Source organism: Sinocyclocheilus rhinocerous, unplaced genomic scaffold (genome assembly GCF_001515625.1).
Source record: "Sinocyclocheilus rhinocerous isolate Xijiao unplaced genomic scaffold, SAMN03320098_v1.1 scaffold1708, whole genome shotgun sequence".
Lineage (NCBI taxonomy): Eukaryota > Metazoa > Chordata > Actinopteri > Cypriniformes > Cyprinidae > Sinocyclocheilus > Sinocyclocheilus rhinocerous.
The window spans coordinates 1033755-1060943 of record NW_015648635.1 but is presented as its reverse complement, the minus strand read 5'-3'; the positions used below and the strand labels follow the sequence as shown (position 1 = coordinate 1060943).

General features: G+C 37.2%; 2 protein-coding genes across 2 annotated transcripts in view; one reads left to right on the top strand and one right to left on the bottom strand.

Moving 5' to 3' along the window:
- slc5a8 (solute carrier family 5 member 8) overlaps nt 1-8443 on the bottom strand; it is a 10759-nt gene extending 2316 nt beyond the window's left edge. Inside the window, exons 1-12 of the mRNA XM_016514791.1 lie at nt 7720-8443; nt 7490-7555; nt 7361-7412; nt 6966-7033; nt 5929-6083; nt 5119-5259; nt 2668-2797; nt 2413-2501; nt 1627-1736; nt 1484-1551; nt 1315-1401; nt 16-201 (exon numbers count right to left, since the gene is read on the bottom strand). Of these exons, the coding sequence (XP_016370277.1) occupies nt 16-201; nt 1315-1401; nt 1484-1551; nt 1627-1736; nt 2413-2501; nt 2668-2797; nt 5119-5259; nt 5929-6083; nt 6966-7033; nt 7361-7412; nt 7490-7555; nt 7720-8151 (1584 nt within the window). The 5' untranslated portion in view covers nt 8152-8443. The remainder of the gene's footprint in view (nt 1-15; nt 202-1314; nt 1402-1483; nt 1552-1626; nt 1737-2412; nt 2502-2667; nt 2798-5118; nt 5260-5928; nt 6084-6965; nt 7034-7360; nt 7413-7489; nt 7556-7719) is intronic.
- Nucleotides 8444-9269: 826 nt separating this feature from the next.
- LOC107710084 (small subunit processome component 20 homolog) overlaps nt 9270-27189 on the top strand; it is a 30141-nt gene continuing 12221 nt past the window's right edge. Inside the window, exons 1-44 of the mRNA XM_016514790.1 lie at nt 9270-9321; nt 10042-10231; nt 10891-10972; nt 11054-11191; nt 11272-11427; nt 11712-11858; nt 11959-12093; nt 12177-12254; nt 12328-12497; nt 12592-12726; nt 13421-13509; nt 13617-13722; nt 13816-13966; nt 14312-14374; nt 14453-14611; nt 14699-14775; nt 14919-14998; nt 15078-15351; nt 15431-15610; nt 15748-15838; nt 15931-16016; nt 16594-16719; nt 16827-16993; nt 17309-17517; nt 17734-17877; nt 18104-18183; nt 18587-18819; nt 18905-19049; nt 19226-19313; nt 20067-20210; nt 20297-20350; nt 20440-20592; nt 20702-20857; nt 20958-21093; nt 21392-21534; nt 21623-21762; nt 21854-21942; nt 22026-22318; nt 22910-23049; nt 23268-23424; nt 25220-25318; nt 25398-25565; nt 25641-25807; nt 25895-26036. Coding sequence (XP_016370276.1) covers nt 9270-9321; nt 10042-10231; nt 10891-10972; nt 11054-11191; nt 11272-11427; nt 11712-11858; nt 11959-12093; nt 12177-12254; nt 12328-12497; nt 12592-12726; nt 13421-13509; nt 13617-13722; nt 13816-13966; nt 14312-14374; nt 14453-14611; nt 14699-14775; nt 14919-14998; nt 15078-15351; nt 15431-15610; nt 15748-15838; nt 15931-16016; nt 16594-16719; nt 16827-16993; nt 17309-17517; nt 17734-17877; nt 18104-18183; nt 18587-18819; nt 18905-19049; nt 19226-19313; nt 20067-20210; nt 20297-20350; nt 20440-20592; nt 20702-20857; nt 20958-21093; nt 21392-21534; nt 21623-21762; nt 21854-21942; nt 22026-22318; nt 22910-23049; nt 23268-23424; nt 25220-25318; nt 25398-25565; nt 25641-25807; nt 25895-26036 — 6012 coding nt within the window. The remainder of the gene's footprint in view (nt 9322-10041; nt 10232-10890; nt 10973-11053; nt 11192-11271; nt 11428-11711; nt 11859-11958; nt 12094-12176; nt 12255-12327; nt 12498-12591; nt 12727-13420; nt 13510-13616; nt 13723-13815; nt 13967-14311; nt 14375-14452; nt 14612-14698; nt 14776-14918; nt 14999-15077; nt 15352-15430; nt 15611-15747; nt 15839-15930; nt 16017-16593; nt 16720-16826; nt 16994-17308; nt 17518-17733; nt 17878-18103; nt 18184-18586; nt 18820-18904; nt 19050-19225; nt 19314-20066; nt 20211-20296; nt 20351-20439; nt 20593-20701; nt 20858-20957; nt 21094-21391; nt 21535-21622; nt 21763-21853; nt 21943-22025; nt 22319-22909; nt 23050-23267; nt 23425-25219; nt 25319-25397; nt 25566-25640; nt 25808-25894; nt 26037-27189) is intronic.

Genomic DNA, 27189 nt, shown 5'->3' with positions numbered 1-27189 from the left:
ATTGATTTTTGCAACCCACCTTTGCTCTTTCAGTATGAAGTCGTCTATGTTTGCAGTCCAGTTAGTGCCACCTGAGAAGTTACAGCCGTGTGTCATCAGAGCCAGCGGTCTGCTGTTCTCTGGTAGTGGAGGGTATATCTGTGCCCCGATGCACACCCACAGTGACAGAGCCAAACCAGACACCAGCCCTGCCAAACCTCCCTAAAACATCCACACTTTTAAAGGAATAGTTTGAACAAAATCGCTGAAATTTTACTCCCATTCAGGCCATCCAAGATGTAGATGAGTTTGTTTCTTCATCAGAACAGATTTGGATATAATTTAGCATTCCATCACTTGCTCACCAGTGGATCCTCTGCAGTGAATGGGGGTTGTGGATAGAAGGGATACAGCAAAAACTGGAAGCTAACAATAAATTGAATTTTCTACCTATTAGATTGTGTTTTATTAACGTCAACACCTACCCCAACCCTAAACCTACCCCTTACAATAATGCAAAAATAGTAATTACTGTTGTACAGTGAGAAAAATTACACTATATTGATGTGCGCATGCCCTGTAGTTTTTGCTGTATGCCATCTAGGCTTAACTGTGAATGGGTGCCGTCAGAATGAGAGTCCAAACAGCTGATAAAAACATCACAATAATCCACAAGTAATTCACACCACTCCAGTCCATCAGTTCATGTCTTGTGAAGTAAAAAGCTGCATGTTTGTAAGAAACGAATCCATCAAGACCTTTTTAACTTCAAACTGTTGCTTCCAGCTAAAATATGAGTCATCTATCCATGATATTGCTATCAACGGTGAAAAAGTCGTCTTTTCTGAATCGGGAGAGAAATATGCACAGATCAAACACCGTTTACAAGCGAAAACACTTCTAAACAAACACGTCGGTGGATTTTGATGTGAGAGGACAACAGGAGATGGAATTTTACACCTGAGGAAGTGTTATTATGGATTATTATGGACGCATATTTTGGCCAGAAGCAATGGTTTAAAGTTAAAACCCCTTAATGAAGGATTTGTTTCTTACAAACGTGCAGCTTTTCACTTCACAAGATGTTAATTCATGTACTGGAGTCATGTGGATTACTTGTGGATTATTGTGATGTTTTTATCAGCTGTTTGGACTCTCATTCTGACGGCACCCATTCACTGCAGAGGATCCAAGTCATGTAATGCTACATTTCTCCACATCTGTTCAGATGAAGAAACAAACTCCTCTACATCCTGGATGGCCTGAGGGTGAGTTAAATTTTTTCTTGCAAATTTTCATAACACATTAAAATCATTAATCATTAGCCATGCTAACCTTTGCATTAGCGCAAGGAAACAGGATGCCAAGAGAAAAAAGGCCCAGTAGAGGTCCGCCAACCACTCCTGCGATACTAATAGCAGCCTGTTGAGAAACAAACAGACAGGAAAATTAGGACTATACCATCATTCGCCCCATAATGTCACATAATTCATCAGTAACCCACCTGTAGCATCCCTCCCATTAAAGATGCAACACCAGCCATTCCGATGCACACGGCACCATAAAACAAACCTGTGATTAGGGAATATCATCTAGTTAAGTAGGTAGTATCACTGTTCATGCATTAATGTGAAGATATTCACTCACTTATGCCCTTTAAAGACCAGGACAGTTGCCTTTCTGACAGACTGAAGTATGGCCGAATCAGATCTGCAATAGTTACCGCAGCCAAAGCATTTACACTGGAGGAGACTGTACTGTAGACAATAAAGATGATATAATACAAGCTTAAAATGATAATGTGATAAATGTGGTACAAAAATGACTCACTCGTGTAATGTTCCAGTGTCATTCCCTCTTGCATTTAATCTTGGTGCGTCATTATCGGTCGAGAGTGAAAGAATGATGTTGGACGTATCTGAGATTTATAAATGCTGTAGAAGTATTGTTCAATGCTACACTTAAAAATAAAGGTTCCAAAAGGGGGGTTTCACAGCAATACAATAGAGGAACCATTTTTTGGGTTCCCAAAGAACCTTTTAGTGAACAGTTCTTAAAAGAACCATTTTCCTTAGTGTGAAGAATATTTTAAAATTCTAAAGGAGCTTTTTCACACTATAAAGAATACACTATAAAGGTTCCATGGATGCTAATAAAGACTAACGACAAATTAAACTTTAATGTAAAGTGTAACCCAATTTTATATTTTGTAATGTTTTAGTAGACATGGAATATGTAGCACAAGAGTTGTAGTTTAATGTTGTACTTTTTGGAGTCATGCTTGTATGGCAGAGCTGCTTGGACATTTTGCTAAATATCTCCTTTTGTGTTCCACAGAAAACAGAAATTCATATGGGTTTGGAACGACATTAGGGTGAGTAAATGATACATTTTATTTTTAGGTTGAACTAGTTGTCTTAATAGAGAACAAACCTTAATGTGCCACTATATGCTGCTGCCACAAACAGTCCTGGCACACCAGGATATTCGCTCAGGATGTCCAACACCAGGTATGGCATAAGCTTATTGCATATTATAGAAAGAGAAATTAATGTAGCATATTCCAGATTGATAATGTTATTTAATATATAATATATAGTATTTATTATAGAAATATATAAAGGTTATTAGGAGTTTTAGTAACATTGCACAATTTTTGCATTTGAGATGCATTGTCGTGGTTTGTACCTGGTCCAGAGCAGACACCTTTCTTGCTGCCCATGGATCACAATTCTTATAAACGGAGTATAAACACAAGCCACAAAACACTGAGCATATTGATATAGCCCAGAGAGACACTAAGTTTATGTATAAAGCCCTGGATAGAGACAAAAACACAGACAAAAGTAGTTACATATTGCATTCCTTTTAGCGTGAAATTGGGTTTTATGATTTGTGCAATGCTCACATTTTAGCATGGAACAGGGACTTGCATGATATGTATCTTTGCACCTGAGCTTGATTGATACCATAGACACTGGTCCAGAGGAACGTCCCTCCCACTGTGATGCTCCAGAAAGTGTGTCTCCTCAGGGGGTTCGGATCAAAGCTGAGCGGGTCGGACACAGCATGAGAAAGGCAAGTTTTTAAAGGTGCAGTATAAGCGATTTCTGAGAAATGCTGTTGATATTTGAAATCACCAAAACAAACACGCCCCTTCCCAAAAGAATCACACCCCTATCTTGATAGCTCCGCCCCCAAATTTAAGAAACATGCTATTCAACACAGGCACCTCCCCCATCACTACTGGACATACCCCTTACTGCTGATTGGCTACAGGTGTGTTTTGGTGCTCGGTCCGATCCACTTTCAACAGCGTTTCTCAGAAATCGCTTACTGCACCTTTAAAGGGACAATCCAGGCAAAAATGAAAATTCTGTCATAATTTACTCTCCCCCATGTCGCTCCAAACCTGTATGAGTTTCTTTCTTCTGCTGAACACAAAGGAAGATATTTTGAAGAATGTTGGTAACCAAACAATTTTGGTTCCCATTCACTTCCATTATATATTTTGACCATAAAATGGAAGTCAATGGGAGCCGAAACTGTACAGTTATCAACATACATTATCAACATCTTTTGTGTTCTGCACAAGAAAGAAAGTCATACAGGTTTGGAATGACATGAGTGTGAGTATTTGATGACCCAATTTTCATTTTTGCCCAGACTTTCCTTTAAATTATGCATTCTTGTACCTGTCAGTAATGTGATAACTCACTTCCATAGGTTGAGCCGGCCTCCCTGGGTGGAGTCACTGATGATAGTGGAGATCCCGCCCTGCAGCAGCACCGATTGGACGATGACAGCCAAGAGCCCAGCCAACATGATACCCACCTGGAATACATCCGTCCACACCACTGCCTTCAGACCGCCCTGCCAGGGTAAAGGGACAGTCCTTTGTGATGCACATTTTAATAAATATACATTATATAAACATAAAATGGCAATTCTAAAAAGTGTTGCTACTGTATAATTTTAATATAACAGGGATTCTCAAACTTTTTTGTCCGCTGAACCCCTTAGACTTAAAATATTTATTTGTAGTACCACCTGAGATTTGAAGCTAATATTCAAATGATTTAACAACACATTTGCATGCTCATGGTTCTCTGATGTTGATAATAATAATAATAGAACGTATTATTATTATTAGTAGTAGTAGTATGTTTTAACTCTAATTATAAAAATAAAGACAGAAATATATAAATTTACGCAGCACAACATACTATACAGTTATTTAATTTAATTTTAGCTCTTGATTTTATAATTGCACTAAGCTATATAGGGATTATTGTGCAGCCCCATTTTTTTATTTTAATTTTACATTCAATATAATTAATTACCAGTTTATCAACTCATGAACCCTCACTTGGGAAACCCGTTTAATATAAAGCAAATATGCATAGTGGGGCAAATCTTAAATTTTTTTTTTACATAAAAATATTATTTTTCAATATTCAAAAAATATTATTTTGCAATATTAAAACCAGTGTGCTGTACAATTTGTTGCTTGAGTTTCGAGTGGACTAGGTAGTAACCTATTTGTATGGAGCCCTAATAAAATGGAAAGACTTGAATTTGACACTTGAGTAATTAACCATATTCCGTGACCGTTTGAAATGGCAATGTATGCAATATATTATGAGGATATTGTACATACTGTGAATTTATTTTGTGCTCTGTACCATATTTTCACTCAACATGATAATAGTATCTCAATGATACTAAAATAACACTACTCTCTTTCTAACTTACTAATGTACAGTAGAGAGTGCAGACGACTCCGGTGGAAATGACGGCACCCCAGAGATCTATACCTGTGACTGAGAAGTGGAGAGAAGTTCACTTGACCAGACAGCACTGTGCACTATCAAGCATACTTGTTACACCATACACTTCACAAGTAAAGCCATTTGACTTACACACTTAACAGACACCTTTCTTGCTGCCCATGGATCACAATTCTTATAAACGGAGTATAAACACAAGCCACAAAACACTGAGCATATTGATATAGCCCAGAGAGACACTAAGTTTATGTATAAAGCCCTGGATAGAGACAAAAACACAGACAAAAGTAGTTACATATTGCATTCCTTTTAGCGTGAAATTGGGTTTTATGATTTGTGCAATGCTCACATTTTAGCATGGAACAGGGACTTGCATGATATGTATCTTTGCACCTGAGCTTGATTGATACCATAGACACTGGTCCAGAGGAACGTCCCTCCCACTGTGATGCTCCAGAAAGTGTGTCTCCTCAGGGGGTTCGGATCAAAGCTGAGCGGGTCGGACACAGCATGAGAAAGGCAAGTTTTTAAAGGTGCAGTATAAGCGATTTCTGAGAAATGCTGTTGATATTTGAAATCACCAAAACAAACACGCCCCTTCCCAAAAGAATCACACCCCTATCTTGATAGCTCCGCCCCCAAATTTAAGAAACATGCTATTCAACACAGGCACCTCCCCCATCACTACTGGACATACCCCTTACTGCTGATTGGCTACAGGTGTGTTTTGGTGCTCGGTCCGATCCACTTTCAACAGCGTTTCTCAGAAATCGCTTACTGCACCTTTAAAGGGACAATCCAGGCAAAAATGAAAATTCTGTCATAATTTACTCTCCCCCATGTCGCTCCAAACCTGTATGAGTTTCTTTCTTCTGCTGAACACAAAGGAAGATATTTTGAAGAATGTTGGTAACCAAACAATTTTGGTTCCCATTCACTTCCATTATATATTTTGACCATAAAATGGAAGTCAATGGGAGCCGAAACTGTACAGTTATCAACATACATTATCAACATCTTTTGTGTTCTGCACAAGAAAGAAAGTCATACAGGTTTGGAATGACATGAGTGTGAGTATTTGATGACCCAATTTTCATTTTTGCCCAGACTTTCCTTTAAATTATGCATTCTTGTACCTGTCAGTAATGTGATAACTCACTTCCATAGGTTGAGCCGGCCTCCCTGGGTGGAGTCACTGATGATAGTGGAGATCCCGCCCTGCAGCAGCACCGATTGGACGATGACAGCCAAGAGCCCAGCCAACATGATACCCACCTGGAATACATCCGTCCACACCACTGCCTTCAGACCGCCCTGCCAGGGTAAAGGGACAGTCCTTTGTGATGCACATTTTAATAAATATACATTATATAAACATAAAATGGCAATTCTAAAAAGTGTTGCTACTGTATAATTTTAATATAACAGGGATTCTCAAACTTTTTTGTCCGCTGAACCCCTTAGACTTAAAATATTTATTTGTAGTACCACCTGAGATTTGAAGCTAATATTCAAATGATTTAACAACACATTTGCATGCTCATGGTTCTCTGATGTTGATAATAATAATAATAGAACGTATTATTATTATTAGTAGTAGTAGTATGTTTTAACTCTAATTATAAAAATAAAGACAGAAATATATAAATTTACGCAGCACAACATACTATACAGTTATTTAATTTAATTTTAGCTCTTGATTTTATAATTGCACTAAGCTATATAGGGATTATTGTGCAGCCCCATTTTTTTATTTTAATTTTACATTCCATATAATTAATTACCAGTTTATCAACTCATGAACCCTCACTTGGGAAACCCGTTTAATATAAAGCAAATATGCATAGTGGGGCAAATCTTAAATTTTTTTTTTACATAAAAATATTATTTTTCAATATTCAAAAAATATTATTTTGCAATATTAAAACCAGTGTGCTGTACAATTTGTTGCTTGAGTTTCGAGTGGACTAGGTAGTAACCTATTTGTATGGAGCCCTAATAAAATGGAAAGACTTGAATTTGACACTTGAGTAATTAACCATATTCCGTGACCGTTTGAAATGGCAATGTATGCAATATATTATGAGGATATTGTACATACTGTGAATTTATTTTGTGCTCTGTACCATATTTTCACTCAACATGATAATAGTATCTCAATGATACTAAAATAACACTACTCTCTTTCTAACTTACTAATGTACAGTAGAGAGTGCAGACGACTCCGGTGGAAATGACGGCACCCCAGAGATCTATACCTGTGACTGAGAAGTGGAGAGAAGTTCACTTGACCAGACAGCACTGTGCACTATCAAGCATACTTGTTACACCATACACTTCACAAGTAAAGCCATTTGACTTACACACTTAAAAATAGAGGTTCTTTATGAAGAACTTTATCATTCATGGAACCTTTCCATTTCCATTCGTTCTTTAGATTATTAAAATGTTAAGAATAAATGGTTCTTTTAAGAACTGTTCTTTGGGCAAACAAAAATTATTCTTCATGGCATTGCTGTAAAATTCTAATTTTTAGACCTTTATTTTTAAGAGTGAAGGAAGCTAAAGATCTGTAAAAAAAAAAATCCTACCTTGGTTTAAAGCCAAAGCCGGGGCGTAAATAACCAGACCTGTGTATAGGACCTGAGAAGAGATGGAAAATAGTACATTGAATTTACTGTATGATTTAATAAGACTGATAGTAACAAGAAAACACTCACTGTCTGTATGATAAACAGGACTGTCCCAAATAGTCTAATTACTTTATTGTAACGCATCTCCAGATACTGCAAACAAAGGGGAAAAAAATTATTACATTGCATAAGTTGCAGAATCAATGCATTATGGAAACGTTTTAACATCATTAATATGTTCTTCCTCAATAAACGCACTATTTTAGATTACCAATGAAATTTTTAATGCCACATTGAATTTTTTGCTGTCATCTCACCTCATAGGTGCTGGTTATTCCCAGTCTGTAGAAGATCGGCAGGAAAATCTCAGAGCTCACAGCCACCATCAGAACATAAGAAAAGCAGATGAGGATGAAAATGGCTCCGTACTGATACACCTCCACTGGAGTCCCCAGAACGGTGATGGCTGACATGAAGCTGGCTGTCAGGGACAGAGCCACCGGCACCGCTGTCATACTCCGTCCACCCACCAGAAAGTCTGCGGAGCTGCTCTGACCTCTTCCAGCGAAGGCGTAGTAAACCCCGATGCCTGCTGAGATCACCAGCATTAAGCTGAAGACCACATAGTCCCACACACTGAAGGACGCCGCACTTGACATCTTGGTGCACGTCTGAACTTCTTTAACAGGGTCTCTCGATTTTACGAGGAAACCTTTGTGGCTCTGTTTGCAAAATATTATCGTGACCATCAGGAATTTACTCAATGAAAGCAGATTGTTAGGTCAGAGATTGTCATGACAGAAAGAGATGTTTGTTCAGTCAGAGGGAGGCTCTGCCAAAGTTACTCACTGTGATTGTTCCTGGAGCTGCATGCTTGTCATCATCCCACCCATATCACATTCATTCCTCCTTACTTACTGCAGTTGGACTGCAATGTTTTTTTTTTCTCTAGTTATCAGATAATGCGTTTATTCTTGTGTGTGAGATACAAATAAACAATTCACTCCCTATTAATAACAAAAGCAGCCTAATGTTATTAACCTCCCAATATTACTAATCTTTGTGTGTCTATTTATAGGTTAAATTAATACAATACTTTATTAGTACTAGAGAACAATTGGGATATGTGGAGATAATGTTTAGCATAAAATAAATAGGATTATGAATAATGCAATTAGAAAATGTTAAAGAAATAACATGTACTATGAACAAACCATTGACTAAAAATAAAAATATATCTATACAACACATTAATAATGTATAATATTTTCATATTTCTCATTTTAACCATGGACCAAAAAAAATAAAAAATAATCTGTACAACACATTAGTGTTCAGAATAAATATAATTAAAAATAAATATTTTAATTTATCTTATATGTAATTTAATTTATAGTTTTATATTTCTATATTATTGTATAACACAAGTGATCCGCTGGAATAATTTCAAAACTCTTGCTATAGACGAAAAAAAACAAAAAAAAAACAACTTAAAACAAGATAAAATCTTTCCAAATACTTTTTCAAATAAAGAAGACTTTTATTTTGAAAAACAGGAAAACGGTCCACTTTACCCATAATGCGTCATTCAAGATGGTGGCATCCTGTATATAATTTAATTTATAGTTTTATATTTCTATATTATTGTATAACACAAGTGATCCGTTGGAATAATTTCAAAACTCTTGCTATAGACGAAAAAAAAAAAAAACTTAAAACAAGATAAAATCTTTCCAAATACTTTTTCAAATAAAGAAGACTTTTATTTTGAAAAACAGTAAAACTCTCCACTTTACCCATAATGCGTCATTCAAGATGGTGGCATCCTAACGTCTATACTGGAAACACAAGACACTGAGGTGTTGGAATGGGCCTTCACGTGTCTGTCATACCTGTACAAATACCTGTGGAGGATGATGGTGAAGGATATTGACAAGATATACAGGTGAGAAGTACCAGATATCATTAGTTCAGTAGAAATAAACCCTGGTAGATTATATTCTAGTTTAAAAACTGTTCTGTTACATCTTTGAAACTCAAAAGGCAATGGAAACTTGTTTCCGCCATGAAATAAAAATAGAAAAATTGTGGCTTTTTAATCTCACAATTTCTAGTTTATATCTCACAATTCTCAGAATTGCAAATCTATTTTTCACAGTTGCAAATTATAAACTCGTAATTGTGAGTTTATATCTTGCTATTTTGGCTTTTTTTTCTTCTCAAAATGGAGTTTTTATATCTCACAAGTCTGACTTTTTTCTCAGAACTCGAAGTTTACATATTGCAATTCTGACATTTTTTCTCAGAATTGACTGAGAATTTACAATTCTGTTTTTATTGTTTCCACCACAGAATAAATTTTTTTTTAAAGTATTTTTGATATCTCAATTTTTCTTGCACTTGTGAGTTTAAATCTCACAATTCGGACTCATCAGATTTCTGAGTTTATATCTCGCAATTCTGAGTTCATATCTTACAATTATGACTTTTTCCCTCATATTTGCAAGAAAAAGTCAGAATTGTGAGATAAAGAGTCAAAATTACGGAAATAAGCTTTCATAAAAAGTATGTTCGCATCTCATTCATAATTTGTAGAATTATAATGTATAATTTCTCACTCTTTTGCTTTTCTAAACCAGTCTTTACAGTTCAGCTTGCTCGCGACCTCCAGATGGACTTTTACCCTCACTTCTGCGACTTCTTCATCATCGTCACGTCTATACTGGAAACACAAGACACTAAGGTGTTGGAATGGGCCTTCACGTGTCTGTCATACCTGTACAAATACCTGTGGAGGATGATGGTGAAGGATATTGACAAGATATACAGGTGAGAAGTACCAGATATCATTAGTTCAGTAGTAATAAACCCTAGTAGATTATATTCTAGTTTAAAAACTGTTCTGTTAGATCTTTGAAACTCAAAAGGAAATGGAAACTTGTTTCCGCCATGAAATAAAAATAGAAAAATTGTGGCTTTTTAATCTCACAATTTCTAGGTTATATCTCACAATTCTCAGAATTGCAAATCTATTTTTCACAGTTGCAAATTATAAACTCGTAATTGTGAGTTTATATCTTGCTATTTTGGCTTTTTTTTCTTCTCAGAATTGAGTTTTTATATCTCACAAGTCTGACTTTTTTCTCAGAACTCGAAGTTTACATATTGCAATTCTGACATTTTTTCTCAGAATTGACTGAGAATTTACAATTCTGTTTTTATTGTTTCCACCACAGAAGACATTTTTTTTTAAAGTATTTTTGATATCTCAATTTTTCTTGCACTTTCTGAGTTTATATCTCGCAATTCTGAGTTCATATCTTACAATTATGACTTTTTCCCTCACGTTTGCAAGAAAAAAGTCAGAATTGTGAGATAAAGAGTCAAAATTACGCAAATAAGCTTTCATAAAAAGTATGTTCGCATCTCATTCATAATTTGTAGAATTATAATGTATAATTTCTCACTCTTTTGCTTTTCTAAACCAGTCTTTACAGTAAACTTTTGGCGCACAAGAAGGAACACATCCGCAACTTTGCTGCCGAGAGCTTCTCTTTTTTGATGAGAAAGGTGAGTCTTTAACATCCGAGATTATTTTCACCATGTCTTCTGTGTTGTTGCTAAAGCCAACGCGTCTCTCATGTCCCACAGGTGTCCGATTATGATGCTCTCTTCACACTTATGTTCTCCAACCTGTCTGAGGACCCTCAGAAGGCCAGAGGAGCAGGTCAGCTGATCTTTGAGATGTGTCGAGGAGTCTGTAACATGTTCCACTCCTGTGCCACTAAGGTGAGATCACATCGCAGAAAACCAAACATCACACAATGAACATTTGGCGAGTCGGTGTTTAACAGGACAGTCGTTATCAGGCTCTTCCAGTGGTGTTGAAGAAACTTGGCCCAGCAGCCGTTCAGGACGTTGATTTACCTTGGGATTCAATAAAAGAAGCTCTGGATCACATGTCTGAGTCTTCAGCCAACTATGTTGAAAAAGAACACCTGCTGGTCCTGTGGGACTCCTTACAAGTAAGAAAACTTTTTTTCGTATCTCTAAATGAAGCTTGTTTGACAAACCGTATATTATATTGATTTTGCTATCATTATTAATGTGTTATGTGGTATTATGTGATTGTACCCATCCTAGATGCTGATTGGTCGCTATTTTAAAATGTTTTAAACATTTTTTTTTTATATAATTAAAATCTACATATATATATATATATATCTTCATCAATTATTACATTTTAATTTATATATATATATATATAGTTAGATTTTAATTATATTTATTCATTTATTGTGGTTTGCAGGGCTCTCTGAAAGAAGTTCTTGGAAAGTTAGAGACGAGCAATGCCACTCAGGCTAATGAGCACCTGGAGAGGATTCTGTACATCTACCATACGCTTGTGGAGCATCACAAAGGAGCAAAAATCACAAAACCACAGTCTGTTTGTGAGGTGCGTATGTGTGTGTCTGTAGCACTCAAAGATTATGGTGTTCTTGAGTGCTGTTGCACCTCTGATATGTTTTTCCCCTTTTTTTTGTTGTTATATTTAGACACTTCTTCAGTTAGTTCAGGCACCAGGACTGTCCTACTCCTGCCACAGGCTGCTTTTACAGGTGGTCTCGGCTGTGTTAATGGGAGAGAATCTGTCGTTACCTGCCAGCAGCATCCATGAACTGGTGAAAAAGGTTTGTTTAATGTACACCAACACAAATGTTTTTACAATCTGATTTCCTGTTGACCTCATTTCCTCTTTGGTCCCTATATGCAGGTCTTTAATAGCGGGATGGACCGAGACCTCATATTGTCATTTACCAAAGAGATGTTTGACATGAAACAGTTTGAGCAGGTCAGTATAAGCAGGACTTGCGGTCTTCAAGAGCAACTTTCAACTGTTTTAATGCTCCTGTGTGTTTCTCCAGTTGTTCTTGCCCAGTTTACTGCAGTATCTGGAGCAGCTCTTCTGCATGGAGGACTATGTAAACCGGCAGCTGGTTCTGGAGCTGCTGGTTGGTCTGATTGTCTCCAAAGCTCCGCCCCCCACTGACGGCTCCATGGCTTTTGAGAAGTACCCATTGGTCTTCACTGTCAGGTAAGAGCTGGGAAAAGCTACTCAATAAAAAAAATACTTTGAATTGGAATATTTCATAGATGAATACACGTAAAAATTCCAAATTCTGTTTTAGGTCAACTGGACCTGAAAGAGACCAGTCGGTCTCCGTTCCCCAGCAGATTCTTTCTCTCATAGTCATCCCTGCCGATCAACCGCTCTCTGACCTTTCCCACCCCTGGGCTGCACTGGTGCTGCTCCCACATGTCAGGTAAAGACTTAATTACCCACAATTCTCTGCGTGTTATAGGGATAGTTCACTCTAAAATTTAAATTCTGTCATCATTTACTCACCCTCAAGTTGTTCCAAACAGTTGCTGGTAGCCATTCACTTCCATAGTATGGAAAAATAGTATGAAAATCAATGGCTACCGGCAGCTGTTCGGTTACCAACATTCTTCAAAATATCTTCTTCTGTGTTCAAGAGAAGAGAGAAACTCATACAGGTTTGGAACAGTACAGTAAATGATGACAGAATTTTCATTTTTGGGTGATGTATTTTTTAATGTAATCTTCTTTTGCGTCCTCAGCTGATCAGTACTTTTATATATTCCCACTTTTATGATATTTTATCGTGCAAATGTGATTTTATAGTAACATTCAAATTACTTTGTCAAGTCACATTTATTTTATAGTGCTTTATACAATACTGATTGTTTCAAAGCAGTTTCACAGATTCATTTTTAGTTCAAACAGTCTGAATGATGCAAAGTACATTAGTAAAGAAGCAAACAAAGAGAACAGTCTCAAGTTAGTGTTCATTCATTTTGTGTAAATAGTAGTGTGCAGCTAAGTATTTTCTTGCAGACAGAAATGTTGAGATCTATTATTTATGGTCTTTTAATAGTCTTTTTGTGTACAGTTTGATATTTGTTTAAATGTGCAGCAATTAAAATGTTTTGCAGGCCATTAGAAGCATCAAGTGTTATACCAGCCGTCACTGCACTACTGAACAGATTACTGCAGGAGGTGTGCAGTGAAACTCTGGGGAGAGGTCAGTTAAGCGTGCATGTGATTGATAGCCTCAAGTACTTATGTGTTCAATTTTTTTCAATTTTGTGTGGTGTAGTTTGTTCCTAATATGTCCTGCTGTCTCCTCAGGAGGGCTGTTTGTAGCCCGACAGGCTCTGAGCACCCTGCTCAGCTTCAAGGAGACGGCAGCGGTACAGTCACTTCTGCCTGCAGAGTTGGTTAGAAACATCCTAGAGTACGTGCTTCAATATTTGCATCTGAACATTTTAGTAAAATGGATCTTGCTTGTTAAATTAAGAAATACATTTTTTGCTTGCGTTCAATACAGGAAACTCCCTACGGATCTTTCAGCACTGCTGTTAGGAGATCTGTACTACACCAGACTGGCACTCAACGGCTGCTCAGCTCAGCTGTCCCATGATTCTCTGCTGGAATTGTACCAGATTCTACATTCCAATCTTTCTTCCAACATTTCCAAGGTGAGGTTTAGCCCAGTGAGGGTTGTTGTTGTTAAAGGCACCGGGTATACTTCACTTGCAGAACGCGGACGACTGAAGTATACTTTGGGCTTAAGTGGGAATAACAGGGTTCCGACAGTCCTGGAAAACCTGGAAATATGATTTCAGACCTGGAAAAGTGATAGAAAATTATAAAACCTTAAAAAGTCATGAAAGATTCTGTGTGTGTGTGTGTGTGTGTGTGTATATATATATATATATATATATATATATGTGTATTTTATTTATTTTTTAATTTTTTTCTGTGTACCCTGATGTTATGAAAATACAGATTTTAAAGGTTCAATTCATTTTTATCCTCCACAGATTCGTTTGCTGACCCTCAGAATTATGTCAAACTTTGAGGCTGATCTTCCTAAACCAGCAGAGGTAACATTTATGAGATTTACCAACAGCAGTGGCTGTGAAAAGCACATGCACATATTTATTAACTCATGTCTTTTTCAGGGAGAAGAGAGCTCAAATGCGCAGACGGTGTTCGCCGTGTGTCTGCAGGCGGAGCAGGTCCCGGCCACAGTGCAGGACTACAGGGAGAAACTACTACATCTTCGTAAACTCCGTCATGACCTGGTGCAGCCCTGTCTGCCCAAGGGTGCTTTCCATGAGGTAGCTAATGCCTTTTACTCCATGTCAAATATTGAATTATTTTTGCAAACCATTGTTACAGATGTTTTTTTAAAAATTTTTTTATAGGTTCCTCTTCGTTATCTTATTGCAATGCTGTTTGTCAATTTCCGACCTCTCTGGGATGCAGTTATTGATCTGTTGGTGTAAGTGTCATGCTAATGGCCATGTCCTGTTTTATTTTTGATCTTCTGCCTTTAAATCCTCATATCCTCACCCTGTATCTCCAACAATATTCTCTCTTTCTCTATTATTTATGTCTTTGTTTAATTTGCTTTCATCTGCTCAGGACCCACACTAAAGAAATGGACAACAAGTCATTCTGGAAGGTCTATTATGAACACCTGGAGATGGTTGCTGGTCTAGCTGGTGAGTTTTCATTGAGCTGTTGACCTGTTACATTTTCCCCCAGTCTTCAATTTAAAGATGCTTGAATCTTTATTCTCAGAGGAAGAGCTTCAGGCAGATGAGAAAGATGATGAGGAGCGAGGTGGTGAACAATATCAAGCAGCAAAGCAGCTTCGAGGTTCGGGGACCAATGTGATCGAAAGCGGGGATGTGGGAGTGTTGTTTCTGGAACAGCTGGACCAGGTGCTGAATCCCACTCAGCGGACCGATTTCACAAACTTCCGCAACCTGCTTTGGCGAGCAATGGCCCAGTTTCCTGACAGAGTGGAGCCTCGCAGCCGAGAGCTCAGCCCATTACTGCTGCGCTTCATCAGGTGTATATGAGATTTGTGTCAACAACCTATTTGTCTTTTTAGAAAGTTCTCCATAACGGTCTTTTCTCTGCCTTCACAGTAATGAGTTCTACCCAGCTGACCTGCAGGTGGCTCCAACACAGGACCTCATGAAGAAGAGCATCTCTTCATCAGGGCAGGAAATGGGTGAAGAGGTAGATGCTGACATGGAAGAAGATGAAGAGAAGGAGGAAGATTCCAAACAACCCAAGAAGAAGATCCCAAGAAAAGCAGCAGCCAAGTAAGAGATGATCCTATCTTCTAACATCCATCTTTGTCTTCTAGTTACATACTCACACAAACTAGATGTGCATGTCTAATGTACTAGAATGACAAGCATTCATTTGTTCTCATAAACATGCATTTATTTTTTTACAGGCAGCTCATTGCTCACTTGAAGGTCTTCTCCAAATTCACTAACCCAAAAGCTTTATTTATGGAGGCAAAACTAAGTGAACTGTATACCCAGGTATGGTTTCCCATCTTTCTATGAAAGTTCATTTTGTTCATCAAAACTCGGTGAATAGCCAGCTGAGACTAATTCTTTCTGTAAACCCATAGCTTCTGTGCCATAAAGACCAACAAGTCCAGAAAATAGCACTGGACTGTTTGATGACATACAGAGACCCAAACATTCTCCCTTACAAGTAAGTCTTCTAACACAAAGCACCAAAATACACTGTCCCTTCTCTTCTTGCTTTCCACATTAGATTTTTTTTCTGTAATAACTCTGTATTATACACTAACTAGGTCAGTTTATGAATAGAATGCTTTATATCCAGAGCAGAGACTGATGGTATCTTCCAACAGACATCTTTGGTTACCTTACTAACTTTCACTGCTGAGATACCGGAATGTACCAATTGCCTCAGGAAGTCTTTTAGTCTATTATGATATTCATTTCACGTCTCTGGGTTACTTTGAGCCAGTTTTGTCATTTGGTGCACGGAAAAAAATACCTAGAGGCAACCCTCACTGACCTAATTTTAAGCCAGATTTCAGAGCTTTTCTGCAACCTCAAACTTGCTGTGGGGATGCTTTAAACAATTTTTAAACATTTTCCAGTTGTGTAGGCATTTGTTTTATTATTTATATTTGGGGGTTTATTAATATGATGGCTTAAAGCAGTACTGTGAAATCATTTTTAAACATTGCTGCAGTGACTGTGTTCCCCAGGGCTTTGTTATAGGTCCATAATAATTGTTGATTTGTCATTGTTTACAGAGAGAATCTGGAGAGACTTCTGGATGACAAGCATTTTAAAGATGAGATTGTCCATTTCAACATCTCAGAGGAAGGGGCCGTGGTACTTCCGTCACACAGACCCCAACTTATTCCCACGCTTATGAGGTGTGTGTTTAGATGCGCAATGCATATTAATGATATCATTGCACCCCTGCTGTTTCTTCTCTGAATGTTATGTGTCTGCAATTAGTAGTTTTTAATTATTCTTGCAGGATACTATATGGGCGGATGTGCCCTAGGGTTGGTAATAGGTTTCAGGGTAAGGCAAACACAGCTTCACGCTCCTCCATAGTGCTGCGCTTCCTGGCAGGCTGTCAGCCAGAGGAGATGGGCATGTTTATAGATCTGCTGCTGGAGCCTGTTTGTCATCATGCTGAAGGTACCAGCTTGAATTTAAGCTTATTAAAATGATTACATCCTAATATACCCCTTAAATACACCTATTTGCAGTTCATTAGATATTAGAGATAATATACTATTTGGACCATTTATGAATGTTATTCAATAATGAGGACCATCTTCACAATATTTAGGATATTTATAAATTAACTTATTTTTTATTGAAACACACTAAACCAACAGACTTTATTTTACTCATTTTACTTTTTCAAAAAAGAACAGATAGATAAAAAGCAAGCACTGATTTGAAGATGCATCAACTTACAACAGGAAATGCATAATTTGTTGCTTGCAGGAGCATGTCTGGCTGCGGTAGAGCGAGCTGTAGCCGAGGCGAACCTGTCTGCTGTTCTCCCTGTGGGTCGCCAGCACAGCCTTCTCAACACTATAGAAATGCTCATTCATAAAATGGGCCATCTCATCCACATGTACTTGCCCAAAGTTCTGCAGATCCTGCTGTGCATGACGGCCTCAGTGTCATTTATACTGGATCACAGAGAACAGGTAAGCTGAATGCAGAAAACCATCCTCATTAATCCTTTAACTTTATATGCAAACTGAAATATTGTACGTAATTGTGAAATATTCCTGGAGTTCCTCTTCAGAGTCAGCGATTAGAGGGCCACATTATCAGATTTTAGACTTTTTTTTTTTTATTGTGTGGTGGTTGGATCTGTTTTTGGGGGTGCTGATCTCAAGAGCTTACTGTTGTTCCTTTAGCTCAAGCCTGGTTGCATCAATCCTCTGAAGAACTTGCGGCGTCTGGGGATTCTGCGCATACAAGACTTCTTTGATGGATTTGAGTCTTACAACTTCACTGCAGATGAGCTGGACGCTGTGTTTCAAGCCGTGGTGTGGCCTAAGGTGTGTGTATAAGAGAGAAAATGACTGGATAACTTCAGTAGCTTTAACAAGCCAGTTCAAATAAGAAAAAGTATGGCTCATTGTAAGTTAAAGAAGTTTCACACTCTTTCAAAAGAGTCTTGGAAACTTGTGTGATTTATTTTTTACCATCAGTATTTGACAATTTTGAGATTCTGAATATTTAAATGAGGACTGGAGTCAGTAACCCAGCTGTTTTGTTCATTAGGTGTGTCTTCTGTCCACTGAAAGCCCGTATGCACCAACGCCCCTCCTGAAAGTCATCCGTGTGTGGATCCAAAATCCTAGGTGAGCTCATTAACCACAGGTTTGTGGACTTGACACAGTGGTACCCTAAAGAAATCATTTCTAGTTTTTAATAATATTTTCTTTAGAGCTGCTTTATAGCTGGATAGAATTCGTTCTTTAATTGTTGAACTTTGTAACATCTGCCACTGAACCGAATCGAATCAACACTGAACTGACTTAACCTGAATAATGTGAATTGTCTTGAAAGTGAAGTCAGTTTATAAATTAAAAAATATTTACACTTCCTGTTTATTTTTAAGCTGCTTTGTAACATTCTGTATTTTATAAAGCGTTATATAATTAAATGTAATGATTCCATTGTTATCATATCTTATTGCTGATTTGAAATGTTATAGCAATGCAGTCTTATTATAATATAAATGTTGTCTTTTCTCCCTGTCAGATATTTCCCTTTGCTTGCTAAGCAGAGACCGGGCCACCCTGAGTGTGACGTCCTGCACAATGTGTTTGCTCTGTTATCCTCCAAAAACGTGTCTGCCATCACGACGGCCGTGGTGATGGATATAGCCGAGAGCTTGCTGACCACTCCAGACTATGAACCCAAGGAGAATGAATCAGAGCTGATTGTGAACAACATTGTGATCCCCAAACCCAATCAGGGCTGTGACGTGTCAGGTAGACATCAGGGGTGTTGATGATTATGCTGAAAGACCCACTATATTTTGTGTATTTGACATCTCTGTTTCTCTTCTTCGGGTAGATTCTTTGACTATCGGCTGCCGTCTGCTCCTTCCTCACATCCCAGCACTGCTGCAGTACCTCAGCGGAGTCGTGCGTAACTCTGAACGCCTCAAGAAGAAGCAATTCAGAGCTCAAGTCAGCAAAGAGCTCAACATCCTCTCAAAGTATGTCCATATAAATCTGTTTATTCGCACATGACTTCTTAAACAGCCGTTCACACCAAGAACTATAATCATAAAGGTTTAATAATCATTCTTTTTTTGAAGAAAAGAAGTCCACATCATGTGAAGTAAACTTTTAAAGTAAAATGATTGATTTAATGGTTTTCATTCTGTTCCAGGATCAGTAGATTTGTGGCTGAAAAAGAACAGAGTTCAACACTCATTGGTTTGCTTCTGCCTTACCTTCACAAACCCAAATCTGCTCAGGTACACTCCTCGTGCCAAATAAATAATTCCAAACTTTTAACTGGTATCATACATTATTAATAGTTTTTTTTTAACGTTTTTGAAAGAAGTCTCTTATGTTCACAGAGGCTGCATTTATTTGATCAAAAATACAGTAAAAATCATATTCTGAAATATTATTGCAATTTACAATAACTGTTTTCTAGTTGAAAATAAAAATGCAATTAATTACTGTGATGGCAAAAGCTGAATTTTCAGCATCATTACTCCAGTCTTCAGTATCACATGATCCTTCAGAAATCATCCTGATTGGCTGCTCAGGAAACATTTCTTCTTATTATCAATGTTTACAACAGTTATATTGCTTAATATTTTTTTGTGGAAACTGTGATACACCATTCAAAAGTTGGTAAATAAGATAAAAAATAAGAAATTAGTACTTATTAATGAATCTAAAGTAAGTAAGGACATTTATAAAGATTTACATTTCAAATAAATGCTGTTGAATTTTCTATTTATTAAAGAAGTCTGAAAATCATTTGCTTTCACAGGCATAAATTACATTTTAAAATGTATCCAAATGAAAAAGTTATTTTAAATTAATACATAATAATATTTCACAATATTACAGTTTTTACTGTATTTTTGATCAAATAAATGCAGCCTTGGTGAGCAAAAACATAACAAAAAATCGTTTACCAGTGTATGTTATTGTATTACTGTATTATTGTTATTATGTTCATATTAGGAACATTTTCTCATTTTTTCTTTCAGGAAACAGAGCTGGACATCCTGGGTACGGTGAAGAACCTGTTGAGACAGTGTTCAGAGCCCAGCGTGTTCCTCAAACCTCTCAGCAAGCTTTTCTCCATCATCCACAACAGACTTTCCCGTCAGGCGCTGTGTGAAGTGTTTCAGGTCAGTTTCTGCATCTCTAGCCACTTTAGCACCACTTTAAGTCCTTTCCAAACTCTTCCTGACTGCCTGAATATATCTCTCTGCAGACTCTGTCAGACATGGACGGTGAACTGAAGTACATCACAGATGTTGTGATTCAGGTGAGGGTTCATTGAGGCAATCAGAAACCGATTTAGTTTTATTTCTTCCAATCATGTTCATATTTGACCGCCTCTTGTTTCTTCTCTAGCTCAACGTGTTTGATAGCCGCCATCTGGACGAGATTCACTTTGACGTGCGTCTCGTGGCGTTCCAGAAGGTCACCAAGCACATTAAAGAGATGAGCACTCTGGATATGAGATACCTGACTGCTATCATGCACAACTGTTTCCATTCCTTAGAGGTGACCGTTCTTGTGATGTTACTGTTACCCTCTAAATATCTTTTTGTGTATCTTTTTGTTTCTTGACCTGCATGAAGTTTTGAATGCCTTTGGTGTGTTTCCGAGACAGATCGGTGACATGTCTCTGGCAGACAGCGCCACCATGTGTTTGTCAGCTGTAATAACGCAGCTCTGTGAAGTCGGATGCCCAGAGGCAGAATACAAGGAGATTGTGCAGTACACGATACTGGATGCAATACGAAAGGGTTTGAAGAGCAAGACTGAGGTGAAAACCAGTGATATGTTAGCTTACATTTAATCCATCAACGCTGTGTGTCCATTTCACGTGCATTTCACACATTTATGCCTTTCTTTTTTTTTCGCAGAGTGTACGAAATGATTACACTACGGTTCTGGCCTGCCTGGTGAAAACTTTCCCAAACCGATCCGAGTTTCATGATCTGGTGCAGCTGACGGACTATAATGATCCCGAGTCAGATTTCTTTGATAAATGTGTATATACATATTATAGTATATGTATATATACATATATATATATATATTTCTATATTAGTAATTGAAAAGTAATTATAATACTAATAAATGAAAATAATACATTAAACTTCTATTTATACATGTTATTTATAAATATGTAACTTATATATATTGATAAATGTTAATAAAACAAATACATGAAACTAATGTTTTTAATTTAATTTTTGAATTTTTGAATTACTTTTTAATCGCTATTATAAAACCAGTGCCCTTATTTGACATTGTCCCATCTCAAAACACAGAAAATGGAGAAGTCTGTTTGTTTTTCAGGTTTACAGAAGGGGTCGAGCGCTCAGGAAGTTCGCCAGGCAGCTGACGGAGGGCAAGATTGTGATGTCATCACGCTCCATGCAGAATTACATCATGCCCTACGCCATGATCGCTCTAGTTGACGAAAAACTGCTGAAGGTTGTTACAGAGTCAGGTTATATTTTCAGCCGTTCCAATTATTGTCAGTTGACTGTGCTTTAAACAAATAAATTCTCTGTTCTCCCAGTATGAACCCATGACAACAGCCGCCGTGGAAGTTATTGGTGCCGTGTGCAGACGCTTGACCTGGTCCAAGTACTTATTCTACCTCAAACACTTCGTCCATGTTTTACAAACCGGAATAGCTGAGCAGAAACTGGCTGTCAGGTACACTTCCTGTGCATTTGTGCTTTTTTTTCTGTGATGGTTTTGTCATTATGACATTTAATGATTTTCCTGACTCTTTTCATTGGCGTAGCTTGTTGCTGACCGTTCTTGATGCGTTCCACTTTGACCATGAGACTCTCAGTAAAGAAATCGAGGTGGCCAAGAACAAGAAGACTGATGGTAAGAGTGTCACAACAGCCACATTAAACGTCCTGTTCACCCACATGGAACTTAACATGACCAACATCATCTATTCGCTTCAGAGCCCAGTGTTGTGGACGAGGCAGCGGAAACCATGGTCACGGATGAGAGTGATGCTGAAGATGCCATGGAAACCGATGAGGCTAGAGCAGCTGTTTCCACAGCAACGGATGCTGAGACGGAAGGCCCTGCCAAACCAAAAGAAGGCAAAAAGAGCCAGACGAAGAAAGTTCCCCCTGTCGTCAGCAGTGGTCTTCCGCAGAGTAAACGGGATCTAGAGACGCTCATTTCCACCATTCATCACACGGTCACTCAGAGCGTCCTGCCCAAACTTCACAAGTGCCTCACAGCAAAGGTCTGAGCTCAAATATCATACTTAAAGAGTTTAGTTTAAAGTAGAGCAAGACTGAAAGCTCTTAGTGGACTGTATTGCTGTCTAAAGTTTACAACAGATGTAACTAACAATTGAAGACTCACAGTTGATTACATCAGGGTTTGGTGTTAGCTTGTTCTGTAATGAATCAATAGCCCAAAAAATAGATGGCACAGACAAGATTTGTGTGTTATACAGGGTTTTTGTGGGTCTTATAGAGTCTTAATTCACCCTTCCACAAATGAAATCAGAGCAGAGCAGAAAGACTTAAATTCATGATGCCATTGCATTAAATGTTGCATGCATTGCTAAGAAAGTATTTTTGTCTTGTTTTCCAATACAAATATGTGAACTTCCTTAAATCAGTATATATTTACTTGAGATGCAAAATGAAGTAAAGAAGTCACTTTCTGAAATATTTATTGAAATTAAGGGATTGAGTGAGTAAAACAATTACAAAAATGGAATATGAAAACTTTTTTTCCCTTTTAATTGAGTTGATTTTTCTGGCTCATTGGCAGATATTTGTTCTTGATTTAATCATCAACTAATTATTGATGTTTGTTTCTGCAGGTTAAACGAGATGACGAGCACAAGATGGTGAAGTCTAAGGAGGTGAAAGATGAAGAAGTGGCCAGAGTGCCTATTGCATTCGCTATGATTCAGCTCATGAAGTCTCTGCCAAAGTATGTGATGGAAGCCAACTTGCCAGGGTATGTTTACTCTATCATTACCCGTTTTCTAAATACAAGTGTCTGTTAGAGTGTGCGAGAGATTGATCATCAGTTGCGCTGCAAATATTCCATAATTTATTTAATTTTGAGTGCGCATCACTGCAAAAATTTGGTAAACGATGCAACATTTTCAGTTAATGCAACCTCTGATCAGAACACAAAGTTATTCTCAGTTTGGTGTTTATATATATATGCAGCATCTTCCTGAAAGTGTGCGTTCATCTGAGGAGCCGTTTCCAGGAGATCCGTGATGTGGCTCGAAACACTTTGGTGAAGATCATAGAGACGCTTGGGCATCAATATCTTCATTATCTGCTCAGCGAGTTGCAGGCAGTTTTAGTGAAGGGGTATCAGGTAAAATATTGTATTTATTAGCACATGTATCATGCAGCATGTACTGTACATAACAATGTATCATGCAAGAAGAGAGTATTTCCCAAATGATAAGTGTCACTGACGAATATGGTTGAGGAGAAAATGTCAAATTCTAGTGCAAAACACATGTGCCAAGACATTAGTAATGTAATCTTTGGATATGTGATGTTTTCAGACAGTTTGGAAATAATATTTATATAAATATCTACCACTTTTACATTGTGTATCAAAACGAAAAAAAAAAACTAAAACTTAAAGACTTAAATTTAAAGTAAAAAATAATATATTCCTCTAACACTTTAAATGCACTTCAGTGTGCATATTTTAATCATTTTCTAAAATGTTTTAAAGATATTCTTCAAGATAAAACTTTATACTTTTATAAATTTATTATATTTAATCTTAAACTTTGATTTATTGTTGATTAACTAAACCTGGCTCTCACCATTAATATAACATACATTAATATAGCATAATTGTATTATAGTATTTTAAAATTATTATATTTAAATTTTTTTTAATTGAAGTTCTATTGTTGTTACTCGATTTTGCATGAATGAACATGTCATAAAAAGGTCAAAATATCTATTTAAAAATACTATAAAGCTTTTTGTTATTGCTTTTGCTCTTATAGTTATGCTATAATTGCTATACTTATGGCCTGCAAAACAAAATTGATATGCAAAATGCAAAACATATCAAAATTAATTTGAATTTAGAAATTAATGCTGATCATAGAACGTTTGTGTCTTTGTCTGTTTAAATTGAATTTGTAATGTGTTTTTGAATAACTTGAAAGACTTGAACCGTGGTGAAGATCATAGAGACGCTTGGGCATCAATATCTTCATTATCTGCTCAGCGAGTTGCAGGCAGTTTTAGTGAAGGGGTATCAGGTAAAATATTGTATTTATTAGCACATGTATCATGCAGCATGTACTGTACATAGCAATGTATCATGCAAGAAGAGAGTATTTCCCAAATGATAAGTGTCACTGACGAATATGGTTGAGGAGAAAATGTCAAATTCTAGTGCAAAACACATGTGCCAAGACATTAGTAATGTAATCTTTGGATATGTGATGTTTTCAGACAGTTTGGAAATATATTTATATAAATATCTACCACTTTTACATTGTGTATCAAAACGAAAAAAAAAAACTAAAACTTAAAGACTTAAATTTAAAGTAAAAAATAATATATTCCTCTAACACTTTAAATGCACTTCAGTGTGCATATTTTAATCATTTTCTAAAATGTTTTAAAAATATTCTTCAAGATAAAACTTTATACTTTTATAAATTTATTATATTTAATCTTAAACTTTGATTTATTGTTGATTAACTAAACCTGGCTCTCACCATTAATATAACATACATTAATATAGCATAATTGTATTATAGTATTTTAAAATTATTATATTTAAAAAAAAATTTATTGAAGTTCTATTGTTGTTACTTGATTTTGCATGAATGAACATGTCATAAAAAGGTCAAAACATCTATTTAAAAATACTATAAAGCTTTTTGTTATAGCTTTTGCTCTTATAGTTATGCTATAATTGCTATACTTATGGCCTGCAAAACAAAATTGATATGCAAAACATATCAAAATTAATTTGAATTTAGAAATGAATGCTGATCATAGAACGTTTGTGTCTTTGTCTGAGAATTTGTAATGTGTTTTTGAATAACTTGAAAGACTTGAACCGAACCAAACAAAACCAAACAAAACGAGCACCAGGTCTTTGACCCGTGTATAATTTGTCCTTTCAGGTCCATGTTTTGACCTTCACCGTCTACCATTTGCTCACTGTCCTAAAACCATCCTTGAATGGAGGGGATCTCGACCCATGCATGGACATGCTCATCGCGGTAAACGGCACTTACATTTTCAATAATATTTTCAAACAATCATGCCTTTTTATCCACTAACTCTCCGCACCCTTCCTAGATCTTCAACAACGAGTTGTTTGGGGCCGTAGCTGAGGAGAAGGACATCAAAGGAATCGTTTCCAAAGTGATGGAGGCCCGTCACAGCAAGAGCTCCGACTCGTACGAGCTTCTCGGCCAGTTCTGCAGTCAGGAGCGCGTCATTCACCTCATCCTGCCACTCAAAGAGGTGAATAACCAAAGCGCTGCATCTACAAGAGGCTCACGATTTCTCAAGAGACTAATCTGGTCTTCCTCTTTCTAGATGCTTGAAAACACGGCCAGTCTGAAGGTGTCGAGGCGAGTGCATGCTGTGCTCAGGAGGATTGTGGCGGGACTTTTGCTCAATCAGAGCATGAGCCCTCAGTCCATCCTACTGCTCAGCCATGGACTAGTTAGTGAGAGTCTGCCGCTCATTACTAGCAAAAACAAGTACGTCACACACACACACTCAGAGATGCATTAGAATTGGTTTAATCAGATCTAATTTGAACAATTTCACATCCCATATTCACCAAGAGAGAAGCAACGTCCACCTCCAGATCCTCGCCTGCCTCCACCAAGCTGTTTACTGCTGCCAGCCACTCCTAAGAGAGGAGGCGCGAAAGCCGCCATCAGCAGCAGAACGAACATGCACATCCTGGTGGAAACGGGGCTCAGTGTAAGAAAATAACACATTGGTTTTTGATTGACCTCTGGGAGAATGTATGAGGTTCAATCTCAAGCAGAAATCGCACTTCAACAGCATTTAGGCAATTGTACATCAATCTGTATTAAATAGTTTGCTAAATAGCAAGCAGCCAATTTAGATCGTGCTTCGAAAGACATCTCTTATGCTCATTAAGGCTGCATTTTTTTTTATCAAAAATGCAGTAAAAAACAGCCATATTGTGAAATATTATTACAATTTACTTACTGAAAATGTTTTCTATTTTGATATATTTTAAAATGTAATTTATTCCTGTGATGCAAAGCTGAATTTTCGGCATCAATACTCCAGTCTTCAGTGTCACATGATCCTTCAGAAATCATTCTAATATGCTGATTTGCTGCTCAAGAAACATTTCTGATTATTATCAATGCTGAAAACAGTTGAAAACATTTTTCAGGATTCTTTGATGAATAGAAAGTTGAAAAGAACAGCATTTCTTTGAAATCGAAATCTTTTGCAACATTTCAAGTCTTTACTGTCACTTTTGATTAGTTTAATACATCCTTGCTCAATAAAAGTATTCATTTCTTTTCTCATTTTTCTTACACACTTTGAAAACAACTTAAAGGGATAGCTCACCCAAAAATGACAATTTTTGATGTTTATCTGCTTACCCCCAGGGCATCCAAGGTGTAGGTGACTTTGTTTCTTCAGTAGAACACAAACGAAGATTTTTAACTCAAACCGTTGCAGTCTATCAGTCTTATAATGGCAGTCAATGGGCTCCACGGCTTTGAGAGTAAAAAAAACATACACCGACAAAACCAAATTAAACCCTGCGGCTCGTGACGATACATTGAGGTCTTAAGACACGAAACGATCATTCTGTGCAAGAAACTGAAACGTATTTATTTCGTTTTTTTTTTTTAACCTCCGATCCACCGCAATGTTCAACTGTCCTGAGTGCGTTCACAACATCTGGCGCGTGGCGCGTGTACGTGCTGATAGACTGCAACGGTTTGAGTTAAAAATCTTTGTTTGTGTTCTACTGAAGAAACAAAGTCACCTACATCTTGGATGCCCTGGGGGTAAGCAGATAAACATCAAATTTTCATTTTGGGTGAACTATCCCTTTAAAGTTGTCCAAATGAAGTTCTTTGCA